The sequence below is a fragment of the Dysidea avara genome, chromosome 5 (genome assembly GCF_963678975.1).
Source record: "Dysidea avara chromosome 5, odDysAvar1.4, whole genome shotgun sequence".
Taxonomy (NCBI): domain Eukaryota; kingdom Metazoa; phylum Porifera; class Demospongiae; order Dictyoceratida; family Dysideidae; genus Dysidea; species Dysidea avara.
In genome coordinates, this window is record NC_089276.1 from 28,516,625 (window position 1) to 28,541,919 (window position 25,295).

The 25,295-nt window shown below is 38.7% G+C and overlaps 1 protein-coding gene and 1 long non-coding RNA gene across 3 annotated transcripts; one reads left to right on the forward strand and one right to left on the reverse strand.

Moving 5' to 3' along the window:
* The first annotated feature begins 9,111 nt into the window (after positions 1 to 9,111).
* LOC136256011 (serine protease inhibitor-like) lies at positions 9,112 to 11,344 on the forward strand. Of its 2 annotated transcripts, none has more exons than XM_066048919.1 (2): positions 9,112 to 10,329; positions 11,011 to 11,344. In XM_066048919.1, the coding sequence occupies exons 1-2, from the start codon at positions 9,213 to 9,215 to the stop codon at positions 11,238 to 11,240; spliced, it is 1,347 nt and encodes a 448-aa protein (XP_065904991.1). In that variant the 5' UTR covers positions 9,112 to 9,212; the 3' UTR covers positions 11,241 to 11,344. The 2 variants fall into 2 exon arrangements, with proteins under 2 accessions (XP_065904991.1, XP_065904992.1); XM_066048920.1 differs by lacking the exon at positions 11,011 to 11,344 and adding an exon at positions 10,458 to 10,991.
* Positions 11,345 to 12,737: 1,393 nt separating this feature from the next.
* Positions 12,738 to 19,691, reverse strand: LOC136255892 (uncharacterized). The gene is made up of 3 exons (XR_010701192.1): positions 19,603 to 19,691; positions 19,385 to 19,546; positions 12,738 to 12,927 (listed from the first exon to the last, which is right to left on the reverse strand). It is a non-coding gene; the product is annotated as an uncharacterized lncRNA (long non-coding RNA).
* Positions 19,692 to 25,295: the final 5,604 nt, after the last annotated feature.

The following is a 25,295-nucleotide window of genomic DNA, read 5'->3' on the forward strand; positions in this document are numbered from 1 at the left end:
TTAGCTAACCACCAAGACAGTAAAATCATCCCTTGGACACAGTATATGTTCAGTGATAGCCAATATTAGCCTGGCTTTCTTGCTTTTAATTGGATGTTGATCCACACACTCCCCATATCACAAAATTATTATAACATAATTTTTTCAATTTGTATTTGAATTGTAAACACTCCACCCTTGGGCCTGCTGCACTCAGGTATCATGTTTACAAATCCTATACAAACCTCATGGGTGTGTTACAACTATTACTCGTAGATTAGAAACACAGCTAACCATAGTAGTCAGGTTGAAACATTCGGACACCAACAACATAGCCAACGCTACTGTTGTCAAAGTAAAATGTTTCTCTGCACTAGCTTACCTAGTCTAGTTAGTAGTTGAATTCTGGTTGAATCCAGAAAAAACAGGGCATTAGTTTTCCAATTGATCTAAACAGTAAATAAATTTGTTTACATTGAAGCAACAAGTTGGCATATGTTAAACAAAATACTACATTTGTTAATCAGGTTTGTTAATACTCTTAGACTAGTAAAGGCGTATGCTGTGTAAAAATCATCCTAACAAGATAACCGCTGATGTTCTCATTGCTACACAAATTTGGAAACCTTAACACTCTCCTGAAAGTTATCACTTGGGAGAATCATATCAGTACCCACCTACTTAGTCTACATGTTAAGGACTTTCTGTGTATATAAGCATGTTGTTATGGCTTTGTGATAAAAGATTATCACAGTCTTATATTATCATAACTTATCGACACATTTTTGTTAACAATGCTAAAAGTAATAGCTAATTCTGTATTTGTGACATTATATTCCTTACTGAAACAATACTGGCATGCCTTAAAATGGTCATTGACACTTACCACAAAGCACAGGCCTTGTACCAAAATGTTTTGTTATCAAAAAGGAATAACCACTTGTTGCAGATAGTCTAATTATATCGGAAAATCAAATCAGGTGAAGCTCTATAATACACTATTTTGTTGTTATTGTATTGGTAAAGTGGTCTCATATGAGATTATTACTCTACAACACTTCATTCATTATCAACAACAAAATTATTCAATAAACCAGTTATTTCACTAACAGCTATTGAAGCACTAACTCACAGGCGTGTGGTATAGTCTACTAGTTCAATAACATCTCTGTGCCTCACAGCTGTTATGGCAATGCCATATAGGTTATGTCGCGACAACCATAACAAAATTATCTATGCTTTCATTTTTCATGACGGCTTCAAAAAATAAATAAATAAACACTGTGCAGTACACAAAATGACGCTTCATGTTTCACAAGCTTTTCATTCTTAAAATTAATCTGCCTTTCAGAATTGCAATGATTCACAGTTGCACAAGAAAGAATACAAAACTACTTGGATTCTTCATTGAGGAACTGACTCCCATTTGTGATGCTATATGTGAAACTAGACTGAAATGAAGCATATAACAAAGCAAAACACACAACAAGAATAAACCCTTCAACTTTCACAAATATTAGAACTTTACAATTTTAATTCCTATGTTCAGACAAGTAGTACCAGGTTTAAACTGCATGCTAGTTCATACATCTCTTGCATGTTAAGCAGTTTAGCAATCGTAATTGTTATAGTTTTTGTAAAAGATCAAGATATGACTGCCCTGCATTACTGACCACTTCAGACTCAACGTAATAAGACTCTGCCACAATCTAGTAATCATACAAACACATGCATGTACACACAACCACACACTCCTAAATGCTGTTGAAAAAAGCAAACTTTTAATGCAGAACTAACTAGAAGCAACAAGCACACTCAACATGCTTTATCTAGGGGGGTCTGGAGACATTGGACCCCTCCCTCACACACACACACTCACAGAGATTTTTTGGAAAATAAATTGAATTTGGTAGCAGTGTTGACTAAAATCATTTTGTACATGACTCCTCTTTTAGAGTAGCTGACTGCTTTATTAGAGTAGTTGACTGATGCATAAATATCTTGATCTTAAAAATTGAGGTGCTAACTTCTATTTTTGAAATGGAGAGGGTCTATTCCCCCTCAACCTGTTGCTATGCCTTTGATCTAGACACTTCAAAGTTAGTTTCATGCCCTGACTACTTTTTTTTTCTTTTGTGTTGGGTGGGGGAAAGAGGGTCTGGTCACTGAACTCCAATAGCCATTTCATTCTAAATCCCCAGATTCTGGGATCAATTGAGAATCACTTAGTAACTGTAGCAGGAGCAAGGAACAAGACAGCATCTTGTTTGCAGCCGGTTTGCATCCCTTCAAACAATCTCTCTAAAATAATATGATCTGGGGACTCAGTACAAAATGGCCATTATAGTTACACCAGACCCTTTTCCTTCCACCCAAATACAAAAGTCTGGGTATGAGACTACTTCAAAGTTTTGCTGAAGTGTTTGTGTATACAGTAGAACCTATTGACATAAACACTTTAGGACACCTATATAAAAAGTAGTGAAACAAGGGAGGTCGCCTACACCTGCAGATATACTAGTGGAAATTTGATCCCTAATTCACTCATGTATATAGACTGAAATAGGGATAAAATGTCCACTAGTATAATTATGTGCAGATCTCCCTCGTTTCACTACATTTTTATGGCTATGATCCCTATAATGAAACTGAAATTTTCTAATTTTTCCTTCTACTTGTTTTTTTAAAATAACATAATTATAGCTATTGAACCTGTGCATACCACATCAAAAGGAAGAATGATGCCAGGTATACCATTAAATTAATTTTGCATCTGAACGCATGCCCAAACTATTAGTTATAACTGAAAAGCAAAGTGCCATTATGCTTTGTTTTCAGCTGTGTTCAGCCTGTTACACAGCATTACAAATAAAGAACACTACGAGAAGGACCTCTGCAATCATTCTAGTAACAACAGAAAACCGGGATGATTCCCATTACATAGGGAAGCCATCATACTGCACTACCACGAATAGACACCTTGCACTGTAAGTAAAGATAAATGGGACACAAAGGAGGACACAATCAAAGCCATGAAATATGCATTGTATGTACTGTGGTGTGTCAAAAGGCTTTAGTCGGGCTGAAACAACGTATAACAGTGAAAAAATCTGGCTCATAGGCTTAGCAGTTGTCGAGTTACACCTGCATCAGGCAGGCAGGTGGGCGGGCTGGCTGGCTGGCAGGCAGGCTGGCTGGCTGGCTGGCTGGCTGGCTGGCTGGCTGGCTGGCTGGCTGGCTGGCTGGCTGGCTGGCTGGCAGGCAGGCAGGCAGGCAGGCACGCAGGCAGGCACGCAGGCAGGCAGGCACGCAGGCATGCAGGCAGGCATGCAGGCAGGCAGGCAGGCAGGCAGGCAGGCAGGCAGGCAGGCAGGCAGGCAGGCAGGCAGGCAGGCAGGCAGGCAGGCAGGCAGGCAGGCAGGCAGGCAGGCAGGCAGGCAGGCAGGCAGGCAGGCAGGCAGGCAGGCAGGCAGGCAGTTAGTCAGTAGAAAATTCTGCTAAATAAAATGTTATTAAATTCCCTAGCAATTTATTGGAAACATTTTTGGCCACACTGTAGACACTTTTGGGCCTGCTTATACCTCACCAATATTGCCAAGGCGCCATGAAGGTATTGTGAGGCTGGTTTTGAGGTGATTTTTTGTCCAGAAAAGCCCAAATTGTCATGATCCCCAATGCAGCAAATAGTACTGTATGATAGATCCAGAAAACTAGCTACCTATTATTATTATTATTATTATTACTAGGCCTGGGGAAAATACAACCAAGTACAGTCACCAATCGGACAACCTACTAGTGGGGCATGTACAAACAGTGCATGGCCAACACAGTGTGTGCAGGTAGAAAAGATGCACAATAATACAATTCTAGAGGAATTGACTGGCACAATGACATATACATAAGGGATGTATTAGTATGCAATTACAATCAGTGATTATCCGACCATGGAGATGTGAGGCTTCAGGTGGAGAGCTATGCATCATCACACAAACTTACCAGCTGGAAACTGCACCTTCTTCGCACAATGGCCTGCCAGGTGAGGCTTTCTTCCATTCCATACATGAGAGAAGGTAGCCTAGTTACGCGAGACTAAAGAAACAAGACTACCAAAGTGTTTTAACCAACACAAACTAACCTCTAGCGATTAGGTTGTTTATTAAGCAAGAGTAGCAACCACTCATCTTCCAATTGAAATAGTCACTGTCGCCCACTTTCAAACACAAATGAACAGTAGTTTGCTTGTCTAGTGGGCGTCACGTGCTAACTGATAGACGTTAAGTAGAATCGTCGTACGTTTCTATCACCCCCATGAGAACACCCATCCATTATACAATTGTCTCTTCATACAACATGGATTCCATTCCCGGTGAGTGCGAAGCGTTAGGCCTTGTAGTTTTCTCAAACACTATTTATTATTATTTATTTCATTATTAATGATGTAATTTCAACCGCATTTCGTATTATTCTTAGTACTTTACTATATATTGTAGGTGTGACGTGTCTCTGAAGATGACTCAGCAGTGAAGTGAGGCTATGCAGAATAAGGGACATGGTGAAGGCACAATTAGCAATTTATCCCAATCAAGCCAATATGGCACAACAGACTCTGTTGTAACTAGAGGCCACTGGTGATGTGCCAGTATATCAGCGGTGTGGCATTGGCACAGTCTATAATATTATGCATACAGCCATGCACAACATACAGGAGATAGTTACACATTGTTGTATATGCAGTACTGCATCGGCTTCTTGTTTAGCTATTACAGACTCACAGTAGAGTAGTAGTTAAGCCAAGTGGAAAATAATTCCAGCCGCTAGCAAGCCAGATGAAGGATGAAGATGTATAATACAACTACCGGTACAAGTATTACATTACTCATTATCTTGTTGTTCCAGCTGGTTGTTTACCAGCACATCAGCTGGTATCCCAACTGGTCATCAGCTGGTAGTTCACTGCATGACGCCTGGAGCGCATATCCTGCATACAAAATACACAGTTACAAACATAACATACTTGTAATGTTGTTGTTTACGTGTAAGGTGGCCTTTGGCTCTGCTGTAGTCACTTCACAGACGTTTACTAATCTTCTACTTCGAGAAATCTGTAATTAAACAAGGGTGCGGTGCTGGGCATTATATAGAATTACACGTACGGTAAAGTCATCAGTACGAACAGGCGTACTTATTATACGGTTGTGCCTTCATTCACAGGCGAATCTATCCCCGGTTAGTTCATGTCTCTAGGCCTCGTAGTTTTCTCAAACATTATTTATTTATTTATTTCATTATTAATGACGTAATTTTAACTGCATTTTGTATTATTCTTAGTACTTGGTTGTATAATAATAATTATTATTATTATTACTAGGACCGCGTCACATACAACCAAGTACATACACCAACGTGACAGCCCCCCCAGTGAGGCTATTAGGTGGTGAATGCATTATCCCCAAATCAACTCAATATGTCACAGTAGTGACAGATATAACACAATAGTGGCATCGTAACTAAAGGCCACCAGTAGCTAAGTGCTAGTACATCATTGGTGTGGTAATGGCACAGTGATGTGTACAAAGTATATGTATACAAAACATACAGGAGAGAACTATACATTATTGCAGTATTGTATGCAGCAATACATTATAGGCAACATCACCATGCAGATAAAAATTATTAGCCAATATACAGCAATGCATATCAACATCAACTAGAGCTAAGTAAGGTTCATCAGTGATGTAGCAATGGCACAGTGATGGGTGACACACTATAGTTATGCATACACAACTTTCAGGAGATAGCTACACAATGCTGTAGGCGTATGCAAGCCAGATGAACCAGATAAAGGAAGACAGCCAAGCCACTAGAGCCTAGTAGCTACGCCAGGTGAAGGAAAAAAAGATTAATCACGTATTGAATTGCCTGACACCAACACAAAGAAAGTTCGCCATGCCAGCTGCACAAGACAAAATTGTTTACTTGTATTTTATATGTAACTGTAAGCTTATTGTAAAGAGCGTGGAATATGTCAGTTTAATGTTTTCTTGTATTGTTTATTTACGTGAATGAATCCACTGGCAGCTGGCATGGAGACTTGAGATGTTACAAACATAAAAACTTACTTGTAATCTTCTTGTTTACACAAGTGGCTTCTGGCTCTCCTGCACGGGCATCACTAATCTTCTTCGCGCAATATGTAAGTAATTAAGCAAGGGTGTGGTACTGGGCGTTATATAGAATTACACGTATGGTCAAGTCATCAGCACAAACAGGAGCGACGATTATACGTTTGTGCCTTCATTCACAGGCGAATCTATCCCCGGTTAGTTCATGTCTCTAGGCCTCGTAGTTTTCTCAAACATTAATTATTAATTATTTATTTATTTATGACGTAATTTTAACCGCGTTTCGTATTATTCTTAGTACTTGGTTGTATAATTACTAGAACTGGGTCACATACAACCAAGTACATACACCCATAGGCGGCGGAAAGGGGGGGGGGGGGGGGGGGGCTAGGGGGCTAAAGCCCCCCCCTCAGAATGATATCACACCGAAATTATCTTTCTTGGAGTGGAGCTGAAAACCGTGATAAAGATCGAGATACTCTAATAGAGCAGTCACTCTAATAAAGTAGTCAGTGTGTAGCGAAGGATTTTTATGTAGTTTATCAGCTAGAAATGGTAGCTGGTGAGGTGGAAAGCTCTTGTCAGTTGGTTGTGACCTTTTTTTTTTTTTTTTTGGTCTCACCTTACCAAACTATAGAAATAAGTCTGGGTCAGCCCAGCCCCCCCTCATATCAACTACTTCCTCCGCCGCTGCATACACCAATGCGACAAACCCCTGGTGAGGCTATGCACAACAAGGTGGTTTAAAGTACGATCAACACGTGATTCCAAATCAAGTCAATATGGAACAATAGTGACAGATATAAATAACACAATAGTACCATCGTAACTAGAGGCCACCAGTGTATAGCTCTCTCCTGTATGTTTTGTATGCATATTATACTGTGTACACATCACTGTGCCATTGCAATACCACTTATGTACCGGCACTTAGCAACATTACTGTAGTACTGTATGTAGCAATACATTATTGGCAACACCAAAGATGGAAATTATTCAGCTATGGTGAAGGATGATGCATACAAAATGTAAACCCACAACTTCTATTTGCATTGTAGGTGTGAGATGTGTTACTTGTAATTATGATGAATTTATATCCTATGTTAAGGATTTTTGCTTGTGTAGTATAGTTTCTTATATTATTGTATGTGTAACGTGGTTGTCTAGTGGTTGTGTTTTGTACTGTGAATATTGTTGTGTGTGTGTGCTCTGGTAGGGAAGAACGGCTTTTGCCGACTACCATGAGGTTAAACTAAAAATCAATCAACCAGATATCTCTGAAATCAAGAAATGAGTCTATGCATGACAAGGTGGTGAAGGCCAGTACAGACAGATTATAATCCCAAACCAAGCCCCTGTTAAACTACTATACGGCCACCAGTAGCTAAATGCAGTTCATCAGTGGTGTGGCAATGGCACAGTGATGTGTACATACTATTATACATAACATGCAGGAGATACACAATACTGTAGCAGATAGAGTATGCAAGCCAGGTTCCAGAAGCCAGTCAGGTGAGACAGCCAAGCCAGCAAGTCAGGTGAACTGAAAACATACAAAATGTACAATACAAGTAAACAATACAAGCAAACATTAAAACATACACTCCTCTACCACCACACTCTTTACGTTACAAACATTAATTTTACACTGAAACACAGGCAGTCAAGCCAACCAGAGCCTAGCAAGCCAGGTGGAAGGATGAAAAATATACCATGGCATTGCCACAATACAAGTACACAATACAAATAAACATACCGCTTGTTCCTCATCTTGTGCAGCTGCTGCAATCCTCCACGGATGGTCGCTAATCTTCTCCTTCATGATCTGGTGTGGGTGTGGTACCTGGCTTAATCAGTCCTGTTCTTTATGCGAATTGCATCCACTGGCAGCTGGCATGGCGACTTGAGACTTAGTGTGCCAGCTGGCAACACTTTTAAAAACAAATAATCAGTAGTTCATTCATCTAGATTGCTGTTTGAATCCGCCTGGTCGAGTAACTACTTTGTAGTTGGCGTCACGTGCTAGCTGTTTTGATCGGCGTTAAATAGAATTTTCATACCATTTCTATCACCTTCACAAAAACACCTGCCCATTATACGATTGTCTCTTTGTTCAACATGGATCCTATTCCCGGTGAGTGCTAAGCCTTAGGCCTCAAACATTACTTATTTATTATTTATTTATGACATAATTTTAACCGCATTTCTTATTATCTTTAGTATTTGGTTGTATAATTATTATTATTATTAACACTTTACAGTGACTAGCACTAAAGGTCTGACATCAACTTCTGCTGCAGCCTTAGGATTACCTAACCTAATTACAAGGACTCGGACAGATCCAGAAAGCTAGCTACCTAAGCACCTAAAGTGTCCCTTAGCACATAAATTGACTGCAGGTCCAAATTACACAGGTATCAACATAGTACAAGGAAATATAATCAACCATTGATGTACAGAATTCAGAAGGAAAACTTTGTGCCAAGGGCTTTTTCATGTGTAAAGTGTCATCCCACCTAAAATTTTGTCAAATGTAGGGATAATCCCTATCCTGTGCGGCTACCATCCTAGTCTTCCACAGAAGACAGGCTAGGGTCACCACAACTGGCACAAGTAGCTACTTGGTGTTGAATATTGACTAGTTAATAATAAAAAAAATGCTACAGTATTTGTATGCAGTGTCACACCAATCATAGATTTAATAACTAGCTTGTGGTGCACCACGTGATCTCCTTACTTTGCTGTTGACGATTCCCTCAGTGAGTGTTTGGGCGACGTGTAATAAAAAACGTTGACCCTCCTCCCTGTTACATTGCGCCACTGCGACTACATGTTTCTGCTTCCTCACTTTGTTAAGTAGCAGCGGCGATTGGTCGGTGTGAGTAGAGCTTACTAGTTAGTCTGGCGGCGCCCGACCTCGCAACCCTATGGGGCGAAGGGTCGGGCGCCGCCATACTAATTAATTACGTGTTTACAAAAGAGAATTAGCATCTCCTTGGTAACGTGGATGACAAGTTTGAGTACAGGGCGGAGATTAGTGCACAACGATAAACGACATGATTCAAATAAATAGCGAGCTTCGAGCTACCAATTCACGAGTTTCAGCGAGAGATGAACCAGAACGCGATCGTCCAGTTCTTATTGATTGCCTCCCTCGTGGCAGTGTTGGCCACTTTTCGGGTAGCAGCTAGCAACAAAGCTGTCACTGCTGCAACGATTAGCAACGAACTGGGCTGGAAGATCTTCTCTTGTGCGGCTGGCTCTTCAGACCAACACAACCTGCTCTATTCTCCCGTGAGTATTTCCACCCTACTCGCCTTGATGTGCTATGGAGCTGCAGGAGATACGTTGCGAGAGATAAACGATTTACTTTTACCTGCAGCAGCCTTCACTAGCAGGCATCGTTGCGAGCTAGGCCCTTACTTCATGGCGTTGCTAAACGTATTAGACAAGTACAACACGACCAATTCCACCATCGAAGTTGCCAACAGTGCATGGCACATTGAAGAGCTGCACGCGATGTTCAAGTTGAGAGGGAACAAATACTTCAATCTGGAGGAGATTTCTATGGACCCCAGTAAACCTACTGAGCTGGCAGTTCAGATAAACAATTGGGTGGAAGAGAAGAGCCATGGAAAGCTGACTGATTTCTTTGATGCTCGTGATATTGAACATAATGATGGGGTCTACCTCTTTAACGTACTGTACTTCGTAGGTGTGTGGGCGGAAAAATTCTCTACAGAAGTTTTCATGAATAAATTTATAACTTGTGCTTCATGTATGAATGGTAGTACAAGCATTGATACTGAGAGTGGAGTGGAGTATATGGAGCTGCAGACAAATGCAGTTCCACATTGTGACATGGACTCAGACATGTTACAAGCCATACAATTGCCCTATGCTGATGATAACATTATGATGACCATCATATTACCAAAGCTATGTGCTATGAACCAAGTTGTTGACCAGCTTACCAACTCTGATCTCTTGCATCGTATCAACAAGTGTCTTGATGGTCAACGCCAACGACCCATTCCACCAGATGTTACCATTGTCTTACCAATATTCAAGTTGTCGGATGAGTTACCTGTGCAGCCAATATTGGGTAATTTAGGACTTCGATCTGCCTTTTCATCACCTAAAGCTTTTCCTAAGGTGTTAAAAAACACACAGTCACTGTTTCTGTCCAAAATGACTCATAAAGCTGTGCTGGAAGTTGATGAAAATGGTACGTGTTATGATTACGTGCATATAGCTTAGCTGTGCAGCATATAATGCGGTGGACAAACCATTGTCAATAATGATTGTGTTGATTGTGAATGTTTGTATTACAATTATTAATCACTATCCCACTAGAGATCTGCAAGAAGGCTAAAGCAGAGAGTCAAAAACATAACACTAGAACTCTGTTGAATGCAGAAAAAATCCCAGATCAGGTGACTTGATCTACAGATGGCTTGCAATCTAGGCAAGTGCCTGAGGAGCCACACAACCTGGGATCCACAATTTCCTCTGCATTTAACCACTACTCTCTCATGTTTCATTGAGTTTATTGGTCACCAAAAAACCAACAGGTCAAGTCATATTTGAACTCCAGACATTAGGTGAATGGTCCAATGACATAACCACTGAACTATTTTCAGTTAACTCTATTAGCTAAAATGTTGTTGAATTCCTGTGGTGGGCTCATTTCTACTGAAGCCATTTAATTAGTGTTTACTAATGTACATAATAGTCAATGCGCACTGAAGTATCATCTGTGTGTGTCTGCTAGAGTCTTAAACTAAACTATTTGATCTGATTAGATTTGCACAATGCACTTGTTCATGTGCAGTGTGTGTGTGTAGTGTGTGCATGCATGTGTATGTGTGTTGTGTATGTGTGTGATGGATTAAGTCTATTTCTGCAGGTAGTGAGGCTGCAGCAGCTACTGGTGGCCATTTAACTATTATTTCTTTGAACGACTTTCATGCAACACGTCCGTTCATTGTTCTAATTAATGAGTACACTACTGGAGCTCTACTGTTTATGGGACGAGTGTGTTCAGTTCATGGGGATAGTGAGCCAATTGTGATCACATCTGGACCACATTGTAACCATGAAGATATACTGATGTCTGGGTCAGGCAGTGGACAATAAACAGTGTTGCTTTAGCTAGAAACTGTGTGTACATTTTAGGTGTATATTATGTACCTGTCACATGTAATCTATTAGACAATTTGGTTGCAATAGCCCTGATGCGTACAGAAGTTGTGATTGTTAAGTAACTTAACAATTATGATAAGGTGGCCTTGATGTTAGTATTGTGTGTCAATAATTCCTGCACTAATGCAGAACAGCAATCCTCATCATAATATAGCTATACAAGATTTTTAATGAAATAATAATTGTTGTGTGTATATACTGCACTATACTTGTGACTAGCAGTCTAGTAGAAGGAAGTTAACAAGCTAAATGCTAAATTACACACTTAAGATGGCTGATCATCTGGCTGGTCATTGGGAAATACCATTGTATTTATAATTATGACTAAATCAACCATATGGGTGCCTTTGAAATATAAATATTTAACAATTAAACGACAAGTTTTATGTTGTAAATCCACTTGTTAATGATTTTAATCAATCCTAAATACCTTAAACTACAAGAAAGCTTTTGAAATACGCTTGAAACTGGACCTTGCACTAAACAGCAACACCCTAAATATTAATTATAAATATTTCACATGCAACCATATGGTTGATTTTCCAAAATTCAGTTATATCATTGTTTACTGCACAAATCAGAATTTTTATCTGGTTATACAGTAGCTAATAATCCATCTACTTTTTGATCCCTCCAGCATTATTTTGGCAGCTACCATGAACAGTACATTTATTTTAGCCTTAATTGCTGAATTTGGGTAATTTTTGAAATCATACACATAAACAACAAATATTTGTCCAGTTAATTGTCTGCACGGTTGAAGCAATGCATTAAATGATTTGAGTCAATAAAATTATCTTAATGCAGACTCTATCTTAAATTGGATATACTTGTTAAATTTTGCAGTACTTATTGTACAGAAAGTATACCACACCTCACACACACCATTAGTGTAATTAAATGGCTTATGCTGCATGGAAATACATTGCTAGTATCACTACTATTTTACACATGTACAAATTTCTCTATAGCAAATGTGGATTTATTAAACCCTATTAGCAACTAATGTGGAAAAACCTACTATTAGAGCTAATACATACTATTTCCTCCAAAATTTTTAGTTGCTGTCAGAAAAAATTTCAGAGGTTTTTGAAACACATGATTCCTAAATCATTATATAATAGGTTGCACGCAGGGGAACATTTGAAATAGTTTCCAACACCAGTGTTTCAGTACATTTTGGATACATAAAATTCACAAAAGTAATAAGAAATTTCAGCCAAGCTCTAATTTTCCAAAGAACCTTTGCAAGTATCTACAGTACACTATTCTAATTTCGGAATTTGTAGTTACGCATGCCACATCTGTTGAGAGAATAAATACAAATGATAATCAACTGTGGTCCATTGTCCATTACAATTGTGTTTTTAAACCATAACCCATAATATAGGGTTATGTATTACATAAAATTAGCATAAATTGTGTGGTATAGATAGTGCAAACAAATTAGTTTCATTATCATATTACATCACTGCCATAATTATCATATTAATATTATTTCAAAAGTCAATAGAATGTTTATTGAACGAGCATACTACACACTTGTCAAAAATCCCTGCTTCAGTAGGTACTCCACCTGTAGTCCCTGAATCTGCTGAACAAATTGCAGTGTCCTTTCTCTCTGAACAGAAGGAGAAAGAAAAATGACAGTTGAACATAAATAATTGTTCATAAGTTAAAAGAATCTACTGCTAGAGATGGGCCATCCAAAAAGTAAGATGACATTAAAAGATGTGAATTGCTGTTTCAGTCTCACTTAAGTACAAAAGTGACTATTAAAAATGCAATTCGTCTAGGGAAAAAAACAACAGATCAACTTTGCCTGCTTAAGTTGTCTCTCAGTAATATTGAAGAGAAAATCGCAATACTAAGAAACAAATCCAAGCTGAGATCCACCTCTAATCCTGAAGATGTTCGCAATGTATTTATCACTCCAGACTTTAAGCCTTTGGAACAGAAGAGGAATAAGGCTTTGCGAGAACAACCGTTGGATATGAACAAAACAGAGAATCTCTATGTAATAAAAAAATGGAAGGATAGTGCGGAGGCAAACCTAAACCTCTGCACTGATAATCAGCCACCCTACCCTCCTCATGACCCCAGTGATTTTTCTACTAACAATTCAATCAACTCACTATCAATACTAGTTTTAAATTGCCAATCTGTTGTAGCGAAAAAAGAATCCTTCCTTAACCTTATTAGCTCTTACTCCCCTGATATCATTGTTGGCTCTGAATCTTGGCTCAAGCCATCCAAAACTGTGAAGTGTTTCCATCTAATAACAACGTATATCGTTTAGACCGCCCTGATGGCTATGGGGGGGTTATTGCATGCCAAGATATTCTTCCCTCCTGTAACCTACAAATAGCCTATTAGTAAATATCTTGTGAAATAGTGGCTTGCCAAATCCAACTTCTAAACCAACCACTTCTCATTATCTGCTCTATATACCGCCCACCATCAAGTAATGACACCTATTTAGAAGAGCTATGTCAGCAATTAGAATGTATTAGACACAATCATCCTGACTTTGCTTTATGGATTGCTAGAGATGTTAATCTCCCTGATATTGACTGTAGCAACACCTCTATTAAGAGCCATCAATACCCTCTTAATATGAACCAGATCTTTTAGACTTTTTACAGGACAATGCTTTAAGTCAACTGGTAAACTGTCCAACCAGAGGTTCAAATATATTAGACATTTTTATCACTGATAGACCCTCTTTAGTTGAATCATGTAACACTATTGATGGAATTAGTGACCATGAAGCTGTACTTGTGACTTCTACTGTACTTGTTCCTCATTGTCATCCTGTAAAAAGATCTATTTACCGATGGTTCCAAGCTGATTTTGATCACATAAGGAAAGAAATCCAATCTCTTTGTGAAGAATTTATTGTTACATGTTCGCCTTCTACCCCAGTAGATGTTTTATGGAACAACTTCTTGTCAATATGTAATGCTGGCTTGAATATGATTCCTACAAAACTTACATCTTCTAGACTAACCCAGCCTTGGATATCTAGCAGTGTTAAATGGTTAAGTCGAAAGAAACAACGTGCCTATAATTGTGCATGTACTACTGCCTTACCTTCAGATTGGTCTAAATATTATGATCTGAAAAAGCAATGCCAAAGAGAATGTCGTCAAGCATTTAACAACTATATTTCTTCTCTTGTAGACCCTAATAACAACCAAGTTACCAAGAGATTGTGGTCTTACATTAAAAGTAAAAAGCAAGACCATACTGGTATTGGCCCTCTCATGTATCAAGAAACCACCATCACTGATCCAGTAGGGAAAGCTAATACTCTGGCTGACTACTTTTCGTCTGTTTTTACTCGTGATAATACATCGTCTTCCTTACCCAGGATGAGTGGTCCTCCACTACCTGATGCTTCACCTATAACCATCCATCATGAAGGGGTGGCTCAATTGTCACTCAACATATACAACCAAATAAAGCAAGTGATCCTGATAATTTGCCTGCCCGTTTTTTCAAAAAGTTGCTAACCAAATTGCCCCTGCATTGACAATTGTTTTTCAAGCATCTCTAGACCAAGGTCATTTACCAGACATATGGAAAACTGCTGCTGTTGTTCCCATATACAAGAAAGGAAGCAGACCCGAGCCCAGTAATTACGGACCAGTAAAACTTACTTGTATTTGTTCTAAAATTTTGGAACATAATGTTCACTCTGCTATATCACAACATCTTGAGCACTATCAAATAATAACTGATGAGCAGCATGGATTTCATAGGGGAAGAAGCTGTGAATCTCAACTACGTAATTACTACAATGACTTCGCAGAGTGTCTTAACCAGAAGGGACAATGTGACATACTACTGTTGGACTTCAGTAAAGCTTTTGATAGAGTTCCACACTCTCTCCTATTCCATAAGTTGTCTCACTATGGAATCAATGGAACACTTCTTTCCTGGCTAAGATCATTCCTAAATGACAGATCACAGTATGTTATATTAGAAAATCAGAAAAGCCACTCTCTATCAGGTGTACCTCAAGGTACTGTGCTTGCACCTTTGCTATTCTTACTCTACATCAATGACCTACCTATCTGTGTCCGCAATAAAATTAAGTTATATACTGATGACATTTTGTTGTACTCTTTTATGCACACTGCAGATGAACTGTATTTCTTTGCAACAAGGTTTGGACATGCTAGCCCAATGGTCACACACTGGCTTGGATGATGTCATTTAATCCTCAGATATGTGAGTTTTTAAGAGTGACAAACAAGAGAAATCCCATCTTGCATACTTACTACATTGAGAACACACTAATCAAGGAAGTTTTGTCTGCTACTCATCTAGGGGTTACCATTGACAGCAAGCTCACTTGGAATGATCATATTCAAAGAATTGTTAATAAAGCTAACCAAATCAATGCCTTTCTACACAGAAATTTACGTCACTGTCCAAGTTGTGTTAAGTGCAATTGTTACAAAAGTATGGTTAGACCTATTGTGGAATACGCATCACCTGTTCGGGATCCCCACACAACAGTCAATATAAACAAAATTGAAGCCATCCAGAGGAGATCTACAGCCAGATTCTGTCTAAATGATTTTTCGAGATACTCCAGTGTTTCTAATATGCTGACTACACTAGATCTACCTATGTACAAAATATGACTAGAGATGTACCGATAATCGGATCAGCTAAAATATCGGCCACCGATATGGTAATTTTTACCAATTCGGTATCGGTACAGAACAGCAGGAGGACCGATATCGCTACCGATATTTATACAGTAGCAAAAGTTTGTACATAAACAGATTATGTATTGGTTTTCTATGTTATCCATATGGCTCCAATAGTGCCAGTGGCTTATTCTTATTGTTCACTCTGCAACAAACTCTACGCTACGAGAAGCCATACAAATACACGCGATTCTAGTGTTTTTTGCTGCAAAGTTTATCACAGTCTTTACAAATGAAGCAGTTGAGTACCTTTGTAATAAAAAGAAGGGTCACAGGATAACAAAGGAAATTTGCTGTACCAGCTTTCTCACAAGCCATAATTTTATAGAATGCGGAGTAATGCAGAAATATCCGTTTAAGGCTTCATGGGAGTATAGTATTAGTATTAGTATTATTAATTACTGGTAAAGGCACTGCCTGTATACCGGGTCAACACAAAACTTGTACAATCATAAGATGGCTATACAAAAATAAATCTAGAATTAGCTAAGTGAGAATCTAACAATGATTTAAAACAATTAATTGAATTAGCATTTACAACATAGTCAGGTAAGCCATTCCAGTCATTGAGAACCCTATTAAAAAAATAATCAGATCTACATTTTAATCTTGAAATGATTTAAATAACTTAAATTGATGTCCCCTTGTGATACATAAAAATGTTTGTGCCACTTTGTGGGTACCTCATTGTCTGGATCGCACAATAGAAACCCAAGCTGTATACTACCACAGGAGTATAGCAATGAATACATCCACATGCTGTAGGTAAATGTACACTTTTGTTTGCTTAAAACTATAATGCAAATATCGGATCGGCTATTGGTTATCGGCTTCTTTTGATGGCATCAATATCAGATATCAGTACATGCGCAAAACCCATATCGGTACAGCTCTAAATATGATACGGATTTGAACCACAGACTTCTACTGAAATCTAAACTCACAAGACCCTCAACACTGTGTCACTGTTACCAATATACCTAATAAATGGATTTTGTAGAATATGTTATAAAAATTCTTTTATCTCTAGGCCTCCTGAGTATTCTGTTTTTCTAGAATCACCATCATGATAGCATAGTACAAATGATCAATTGAGAAAAAAGTAGGATTCCAGTAATAAAGAACAGCAAAACAGGGTATCTATGTGGAAAAATCTATATAGGGCTGTACTGATACCAGTACTTTATCGGTATCAGTACTGATATCATGAGTATTGGTATCGGTCAATTACAAGGTGTATATCACCCATATTTTATTTATGTTGTATAAGTATTATTATAAGCCAAACATTTGTACAAGTGGCTTTGTGGTGCAGTGTTAACTGCTGAAATGCTGTGCATGGGTGCGGATTCTGGTATGGCTGAGGAGCATGGGTTCGATTCCCAGAATACATAGTGATTTTTTTCTTAACTTTACTCGAGGTTTTTGGTATCACCTTTCGGTAATATCTTTTCTTATTCAGTTGATTTGCACTGACAAATCAGACCAGAATATTATCAAAATGCTTTACAAACAGTCATTGGTAACTAGATGCAGTACTGAATTGCTGAAAAGCATTTGAAATAGCCATATATTATAGTGATACAACACTTGTATCTCATTAATAAGGAATATTGGTTACACTTTCAAAGTATTGGCTGTTTCTGCAATATCAGTTCATCAAAAAACTTGTATCGGTACTTGATAATAAATAAAGGATATTACTACAGCCCTAGGAAAATCCCTACATTAGCATATTATCACCATCTATTTAATGCCAAAGTAGGAATTTCCCACATACAGTAGCTATGTTATAATACCATCATTCATATCTCTTGTTTTACTACATTTATCACTGGAACCCTACTTCACTCTTATTAATAAATGTACTAACTTTTTTTGTTATAGCATAGCTATGAAATAGCTACACGAGAGGCTACACATTTGGCTGCTCTATTAGAATACATGGCTGTGACTGCTTTATTAGGGTATCTTAATCTTGCTACTAATCTTGAGGTGAGCTATGTATTACATTACGGGGGTGGTTGTCATGTTGAATTTTCTACAGGTGGTTGCAGCTATATTATTAAGAAGCATGTTGACCATGTTCTGATCATTTCAGACATGGTCATCAGGGGCGGATCCAGGAGCTAACAAGGGGAGGGGCACAAACAGGCTAAGTTGTAGGTGGTTGAAGAGAGCCAGATTCTCTAGTTCAGTGCTGCATGTATGAAGCAACAAATAATCACCTCTTAGTAGTGTCTCACAGTTGATTTTTGCCATTTTGGCCTTTTCGGATGATTGTGAAGTCATAAAAACTGTTTTAAAGGCTCTGAATGTCTTAAAACCAGCAACACGATAATTATTTTTAGAGGCGCTTAGTACGCACGAAGGTGCTGGGTGGCAATTTCACTGCTAATTTGGCTTTGGTTCCCTTTAGTTTCAGGTAAATTTGTATTAAATATTAGTAAAAAGTGCATATTTTGATGTGTTGATAAACTGCTTGGCCTGACACAAAGTTTAGTAGCTAGCTATTTTAATCAGAAGCATGGCTGGCTCCTCCGGCACAAGGTGGAGGGAGGGGGGGGGGGGGGGGGGGGCATTTGCCCCAAATGCCCCATGCTGGATCCGCCATTGGTCATGGTGTACAATCATATAAGGGTGTGGTCGGTATGCTCTGATTGCTAAAGGGAGTAGTCACCATGCTCCGTCTTCAGCAGTGATCTGATCATTTTATAAGTAGCTACAGCCACAGGCATTTGCTCCCTCTTATAGTAGCATAAGTGCTTCAGATAGTTTTGTGGAATCTAGTATGCTCCTCTAAGGAAAGCGTCGATACAGAAATTAATGCATCTGTATGGTTTCCTTGCATGAAGAACAAGACATGCATGTAATTGAAAATACAAAAAAGGACATGCCACAAGTGAGCTTGTGAATGGTGGCCATGTGCTGCTTTGTTTAGCCTTGTGACTGAAGTCTGAAGCCAGGCTGGTAGGCAGGCAGGCAGGTAGGCAGATCAAATATCAGGTTTTGGAAATTGTTTTCTATTCAACCTCCTGTAAGTGTTTTTGTTTTGTTTTGTTTTTAACACTGGATTTGATATTAGATCCACTAAGACTCTTATTTTCATCATGTGTAACATATCTAAGATGGTTTGTAATGGTAAAATTTTGGAAGGCACCCTTCATTTGGGGGGGGAGGACCCTACTAAACAGCATTTTACTGTTTGATCTTCAATGCTGCTGAAAATATACCTGCTTTATGGTTGCATATTACCTTCTTTGGAATCTTTGCTTCTTCAGCATTATTTTAAGCCTAATTTTACATGTGCAACAGTTAATATGGAAACTGTGCAATCATACATTTACTGTATACCATTGTATGATGAGAAATACTTTTAACCACATCATCATCATCTGGTTTACCACCATGTGTGTCATCACTAGTGTCTGGCTTAGGAATAACCTGGCTATTGCTTGATTGAGTAGGTGCAACTGCTGCAAGCAAGATGGCACCTGTTTGTGGTTCCAGGTGCATCTATAAGTTTATAGTATGCCATACATGCGTACATGTTGAAAGCAGCTTACATATACCTGGCAGATGCTGGATACAACACTTGTCTGTCGAGATCTGTTTTTGTAGTTTGAAGCATACTTTTCTACTTATAAATGTGCTATAATCTATAAGGGAAATCATATAAAAATACAGAAAAGAACATTTTAGCATTACTAACTTATACCTAGCTATGATAGTTGGTATAAGTCAGTAATGCTCAATTATTCTTTTCTCACAACACCTTTACTTACCTGTTAGCATAATAATTAGGGATTTTACATTAGTGACTGCTAGAGTTGACTGCTGTGTTAGAGAAAGCGGCTGTTGTATAAGAGTATCTCAATTTCATAACCAATTTTACACTTGCAGCATTTCAGAGGTGTAGCTATCTGAATAATTTTAGCACAGTACACTGCAAGAAAAATAATCATTTTGCATCAATAATTCCTATGATTATTCATAATTCTTTTCACTACCTCTATCTATTCCAAAGAAATATCTCAGCATAATAGATACATACCTACTTGTGGGTATAAATTGAGTACAAAGCAATGACTAATTATTAATGATGCTTCTCATGATCATGTTTTTTCCAGTCTCAGCATGATAGTCAGATTATACAGAAATAACAAATAACTAGACGTTTAGATGGATCCTGCCAACAGACACCTGACCCATGGATTATATATAGCTATACATTATTTTTGCACATTCTACTTCTTATTACATATATATGCACTAGCTACCTGTTGTGATTACAGTTCCGATGGTCTACATCATCATCTGGTGAAAAATCAGCACTCACCGTTTATCGAATCATAGTATCAGAAAGTACCACATTGACTTACGATGTGATGATATTCTGTAGACAGTTGGCATCATAATAAATTAATATTGGTGTTCATACTTTATAGCTATATAGCTAGCTACTGTCTTAGTAATGTCAACCATGAACATAAATTACAAGATCAAAATGTACCTGTTACTATCACTAGCTAAAAGTTTGGAAGTGAAATGGAACAACATGATTGTCCACCTTTGTTACTGGACACCTGTAGCTAATAGCCATTGTGTTGCAAGGGGTCTGGGATTTTTTTCTACATTCTTCACATTTCAGTTACATGTTTCTGACTTCCTGTATTCACAGGCTTTAGCCTTCTCACAGGTCCCTAGTGGGATAGCATTTAATAAAAATAACTACCACAATTAAAACTTTTGTAACCTTGGAGATGTATCCCACAATCGAAACGAAAGAAAATAGCTGAGCAGTCCTTCTCTCTGTGTTTCTACTGGAACAGTGCTAAGTAATAGGTATAGTCATGTAGACATATCTAGTTTGTATTACTAGTAATGTCTGCTAATTTGTGTTTGCACAGTATGAAATTTAAAGCGTTTATATTTGTCCTAGAAGTACCCCCTCCGAAATTAGGAGCTACAAACGTTTTTTCAACCACCATATAATATATGAACCTGACCCTATGTGGACTTCTCTACGCTTTTTATTTGCTGGGACTCTCTTGGGGATATTTTAGGCATTGTGTAGGCTTGCATTAATTGGAATGGATGCGTTTTTACCATTCACAGGCAACTACGGAGCTTTATTGTGTAAGGTGTTTTATACCAGTGCAGCTATACAAAATCTCTTTTCCACAACAATATAATTAGCAAGCAATCCAACACACTATATGTGACCAGATTTGCAAGAATCCCATATGTTCGCTCAAGTCTAATTTTACAGTAGAATGCAATAAACGCAATGGGAGGAATATTTATGAAATCAAAAAAAATCTGTAAAATTTTTAAGCATTTGTTTCACAATAAAGGGAAGCGATAAGTCTGATAACACCAAACACCTTGGTAGCATCGTGATCCCCAAAGCAAGAGGCCTAGGAGTTCCAAAATCTTTGTTTTGTATCAGTACTACCAAGCATACAGAAGATATGAACGTTAGTCTGCCTTGCGCTGGACAAACGGTTCACTATCATTTTTTCTCATGTTTTTGCCTTTGCCTTGGTCGTAGGAAAAGCTTGGAAGACAAAACTTTCCTAGCAACGTATTCGCCTGTTCATGGAGAACCCGTTGGTATAAGTTGCATCTTGGTAGAGGGCTGCATTTGTAAGTTATGGTCGTTTAATTAAGTGCCTGTAGTTTAATTTCCTTATCGGCAATGTACAAATTGATTTTTCTGCTGTTGCAACTTTGTAGTGTTAGTTGCAATCAATTGTTTTTATCATTAATTTTGTTGGTTTTCTCTGGCAACAAGGCTGTTTATATGTCTTTGTATTGTCTTGTACACAATTTGTAATCTGTCAGATTCAGAATACACTTTATAGTGAGACAGGAGGATGAGAAAAGCGACTGTAGAAGGCTAACTACGCTGTACGTAAGTACTGATGGACAGTTTGTACAACTATCTACTTGTTGTTCGCAAGAGTGGCCATTAATGCGATAAAGTTGAAGGTGTCAATATCAAGTAACCAACATGAAGAATTCACTGGGCTTAGTATGAATATGTATCCATTAAAATTTGTTGTTAATTGCTATGGTAACGTTGTCGACAGCTTTGTTAGTGGGGGGTAATTGTGGTCATTCCAGTGTCTCCATTGGTTGTGTTGATTGTGTCACATTCACACAAAGTGTACTTTATTGTCATTGAAAGGTGAATAAGTACACTTTGATGGAAAATATAACACAGTTTGACATATAAGCATACCTTTTCCTCTGAACTTAGAACTTAGATGGTATATCAATAATGTTTAACACATCACTACTAAGGAGCTCCTTTGGTACTATATAATAGTTAGACACCAAGACCAAGGGAACTAAGCAGGGGCGGAGGAGGTGAGGGGACTGGGCTGACCCAGACGTATCTCTGGTTTGGTAAGGTGAGACCAAAAAAAAAAAAAGGTCACAATCAACTGACAATAGCTTTCCACCTCACCAGCTACGCATTTATAGCTGATAAACTACATAAAAGTCTTTACATAGCTCGCTACACTGCTCTAATACTTTGACTGCTTTATTAGAGTGAATGCTCTATTAGAGTATCTCAATCTTTATCGCGATTTTCAGCCCCACTCCAAGAAGGATAATTTCGGTGTGATATCATTCTGAGGGAGGGCTAAGCCCCCTAGCCCCCCCTTTCCGCCGCCTATGGAACTAAGCAATTTAGTAACCCCAATGGCCCGAGGCTGTAGCGTGCTGAGCACAGTGAGGACGCTACTAAGGGCCAGAGGGGTTACTAAATCGCTTAGTTCCCATTGGTCGCGGTGTCTAAATTATTTAGACTATGGTTTAAAGTACATACTTTTATAGCCAGAGCATGAGTGTGGAGTGAAAGAGCAATGCAGAACAACAGAACGGTTTCTTCCTGAAGTCCTTACAGCACCCACAAAAATAATTATTTGACTGGTAACCAAAGTAACGGCTAGGGCTACAATACCATACGCCGTTTAGTCCAGAATTCTTTGCGGAACACGGAGAAGAAGAGTATTACAGTATTATTAAGTACTGCAGTGTGCCTTTCATGTTATAATTATTTATCATGTACAAAATTGCTTGAGGGCGGATTACTAAACGAACATGTGTAGGTGACTACATGAGCATGTCAGGTGACTAAGTGGTTTAGTAAACCTGTAAATGAGCCATACCATAGTCTAAATACATGTTGTTAGTGGAGTAACCACATCATTGTGTCTGATCTGTTGTCTATTCAGCACAACACAGTCAACAGTTTTAGTGTGAATATTTGTATTGCCGGTATTAACAGTTTTACAGTACATTTGCTGTGTAGCAACAAATATCGGTAATAAACTAAATCAGGGAAGTGGAGAATTGTTACCAAATCGCCAAATTTCTTTGTCAATATTGTCACTTCCACACCAACTAATTGATCCAGTACACATGTGATCCAATGCAGGTATGAACAGATTTCTCTATAAAGCAAATCAGACCCAGATAAAATCATGAAAGCTACCAGGTGGGTAGCCAGCCACCTGGTGCATGCAGTGACTGAATAGATATTTCAGCACAAGAAGCTAAGGGTTGTACAGGCTGTATGCTTCTCCCTGGCAGGTTAAAACATGTACAAACTTTCATGCAATAGTGCAGTGTCAATTTACAATATCAGTAAACCCAAAATTATAGACAAAATAAAATCTTGCCAACTGTAATTTCTTTAACAAATCAAATATTTTCACCACTATATGTTGTTATATGGTTTGTTGGCTTTTAGTTATATAATATTATACCAGTGATTCCCTGGTGGTGTCCTTTTAATAGAGGCTAATCCAATAATTGTCGCAGAGCATACTGAGCAGTATACTATGAGTACTACTCTAACAATTTTACAATATTCAATACTGAAAATAATGTGTTTTGCAAACTACAGTATGTATTTTAATTACAGTAAACATTTATTCATACTCTATCCAACTGTCCAATCATCACACTACTGAGGGCAGTAGAATTAGCAGTCTCTACATTATCATCTTTGGTACGCCCTCCAGCGATGATGACAAGACCCTAGCTAGACTATTGGACTTCACTTATTGGATTGGAATTGCCAAAGATGCAAGCCACTATTGCACCAACTGTATAACTTGTCAGATGGTGAAGGTCCCAGCAAGACCACCAGCTTCCCTACAACCGATTGTGACCAGCAGACCCTGGGAATTGGTAGCGGTGGACATCCTCAAAGTCCCCATGTCAAGTAGAGGAAATCAGTATTTGCTTGTGGCACAAGATTATTTCTCCAAGTGGCCCTTTGCAATCGCACTACCTGATCAAAAAACAGCTACCATTGTAACAGCACTTCGAGATCAAGTTTTCACCATGGTTGGACCTCCTCGAAGATTACACTCGGACCAGGGGAGAAACTTTGAGAGCCACATCCTGTCTGAGTTATGCAAGGCATTTGGGGTAGAGAAATCCCGTACAACACCCTACCATCCAATGGGAGATAGACTAGTTGACAGGATGAATCGCTCCTTGCTTAACTTATTGAGAACACTGATGGAGAGGTAACTCAACTGGGAAGACCATTTGCAGCTTCTTCTCTTTGCATACCGAACCTCTCAGCATTCAACAACAAGGCTGTCACCTTATGAAGTGTTATTTGGATGAAATCCTCCCCTGCTCCAGTTACCCTTACCACCCACCTCAATATTCCCTGATCCAGGTGATTACAGCTGTCAACTTCAGCGGAAGCTCATGGAGATGTGGGAAATGGTAGAGGCCAATACAACCAAATCTGCAGAGGCACAGCAGAGCAACTACACTGGACAGAAGAAAGTGACATTTGCTGTAGGACAAAGAGTGTTCCTAGATAATCCAACTAGAGGAAAGCTGGATCCCCGCTGGACTGGTCCATGGAACATCATCAGTATCAAAGGACCTCTCTATAATATTTCATAAGATTCCAATCATCGCACATACAGCAGACTACACGCATGCGTGCAACTACACACACACTACTACAATTACATAATCATATTTACAATAACTAATACACTAGTCCTTACAATCACTGATATACTACACTCTCACATTAGAATTACAGATGGGACCCACCAAGCGCATAGTGCATGTGAACCGAGTGAGACCAATGTTAACTGGTGAAGCTGACAATTCATCCCCTTGTGAGAACTGGTCACCTCCTTTATTTACACACTATGAGAATCCAGTCCCGACCCAAGACAATCAGACCACTCATAACACTGAGCCAGTTTCA

Coding starts and splice junctions, on each gene's coding strand:
- LOC136256011 (XM_066048919.1), top strand. CDS start 9,213: ATGAACCAGAACGCGATCGTCCAGTTCTTATTGATTGCCTCCCTCGTG. Junction 10,330..11,010: donor GCTGGAAGTTGATGAAAATG/GTACGTGTTATG, acceptor CTATTTCTGCAG/GTAGTGAGGCTGCAGCAGCT.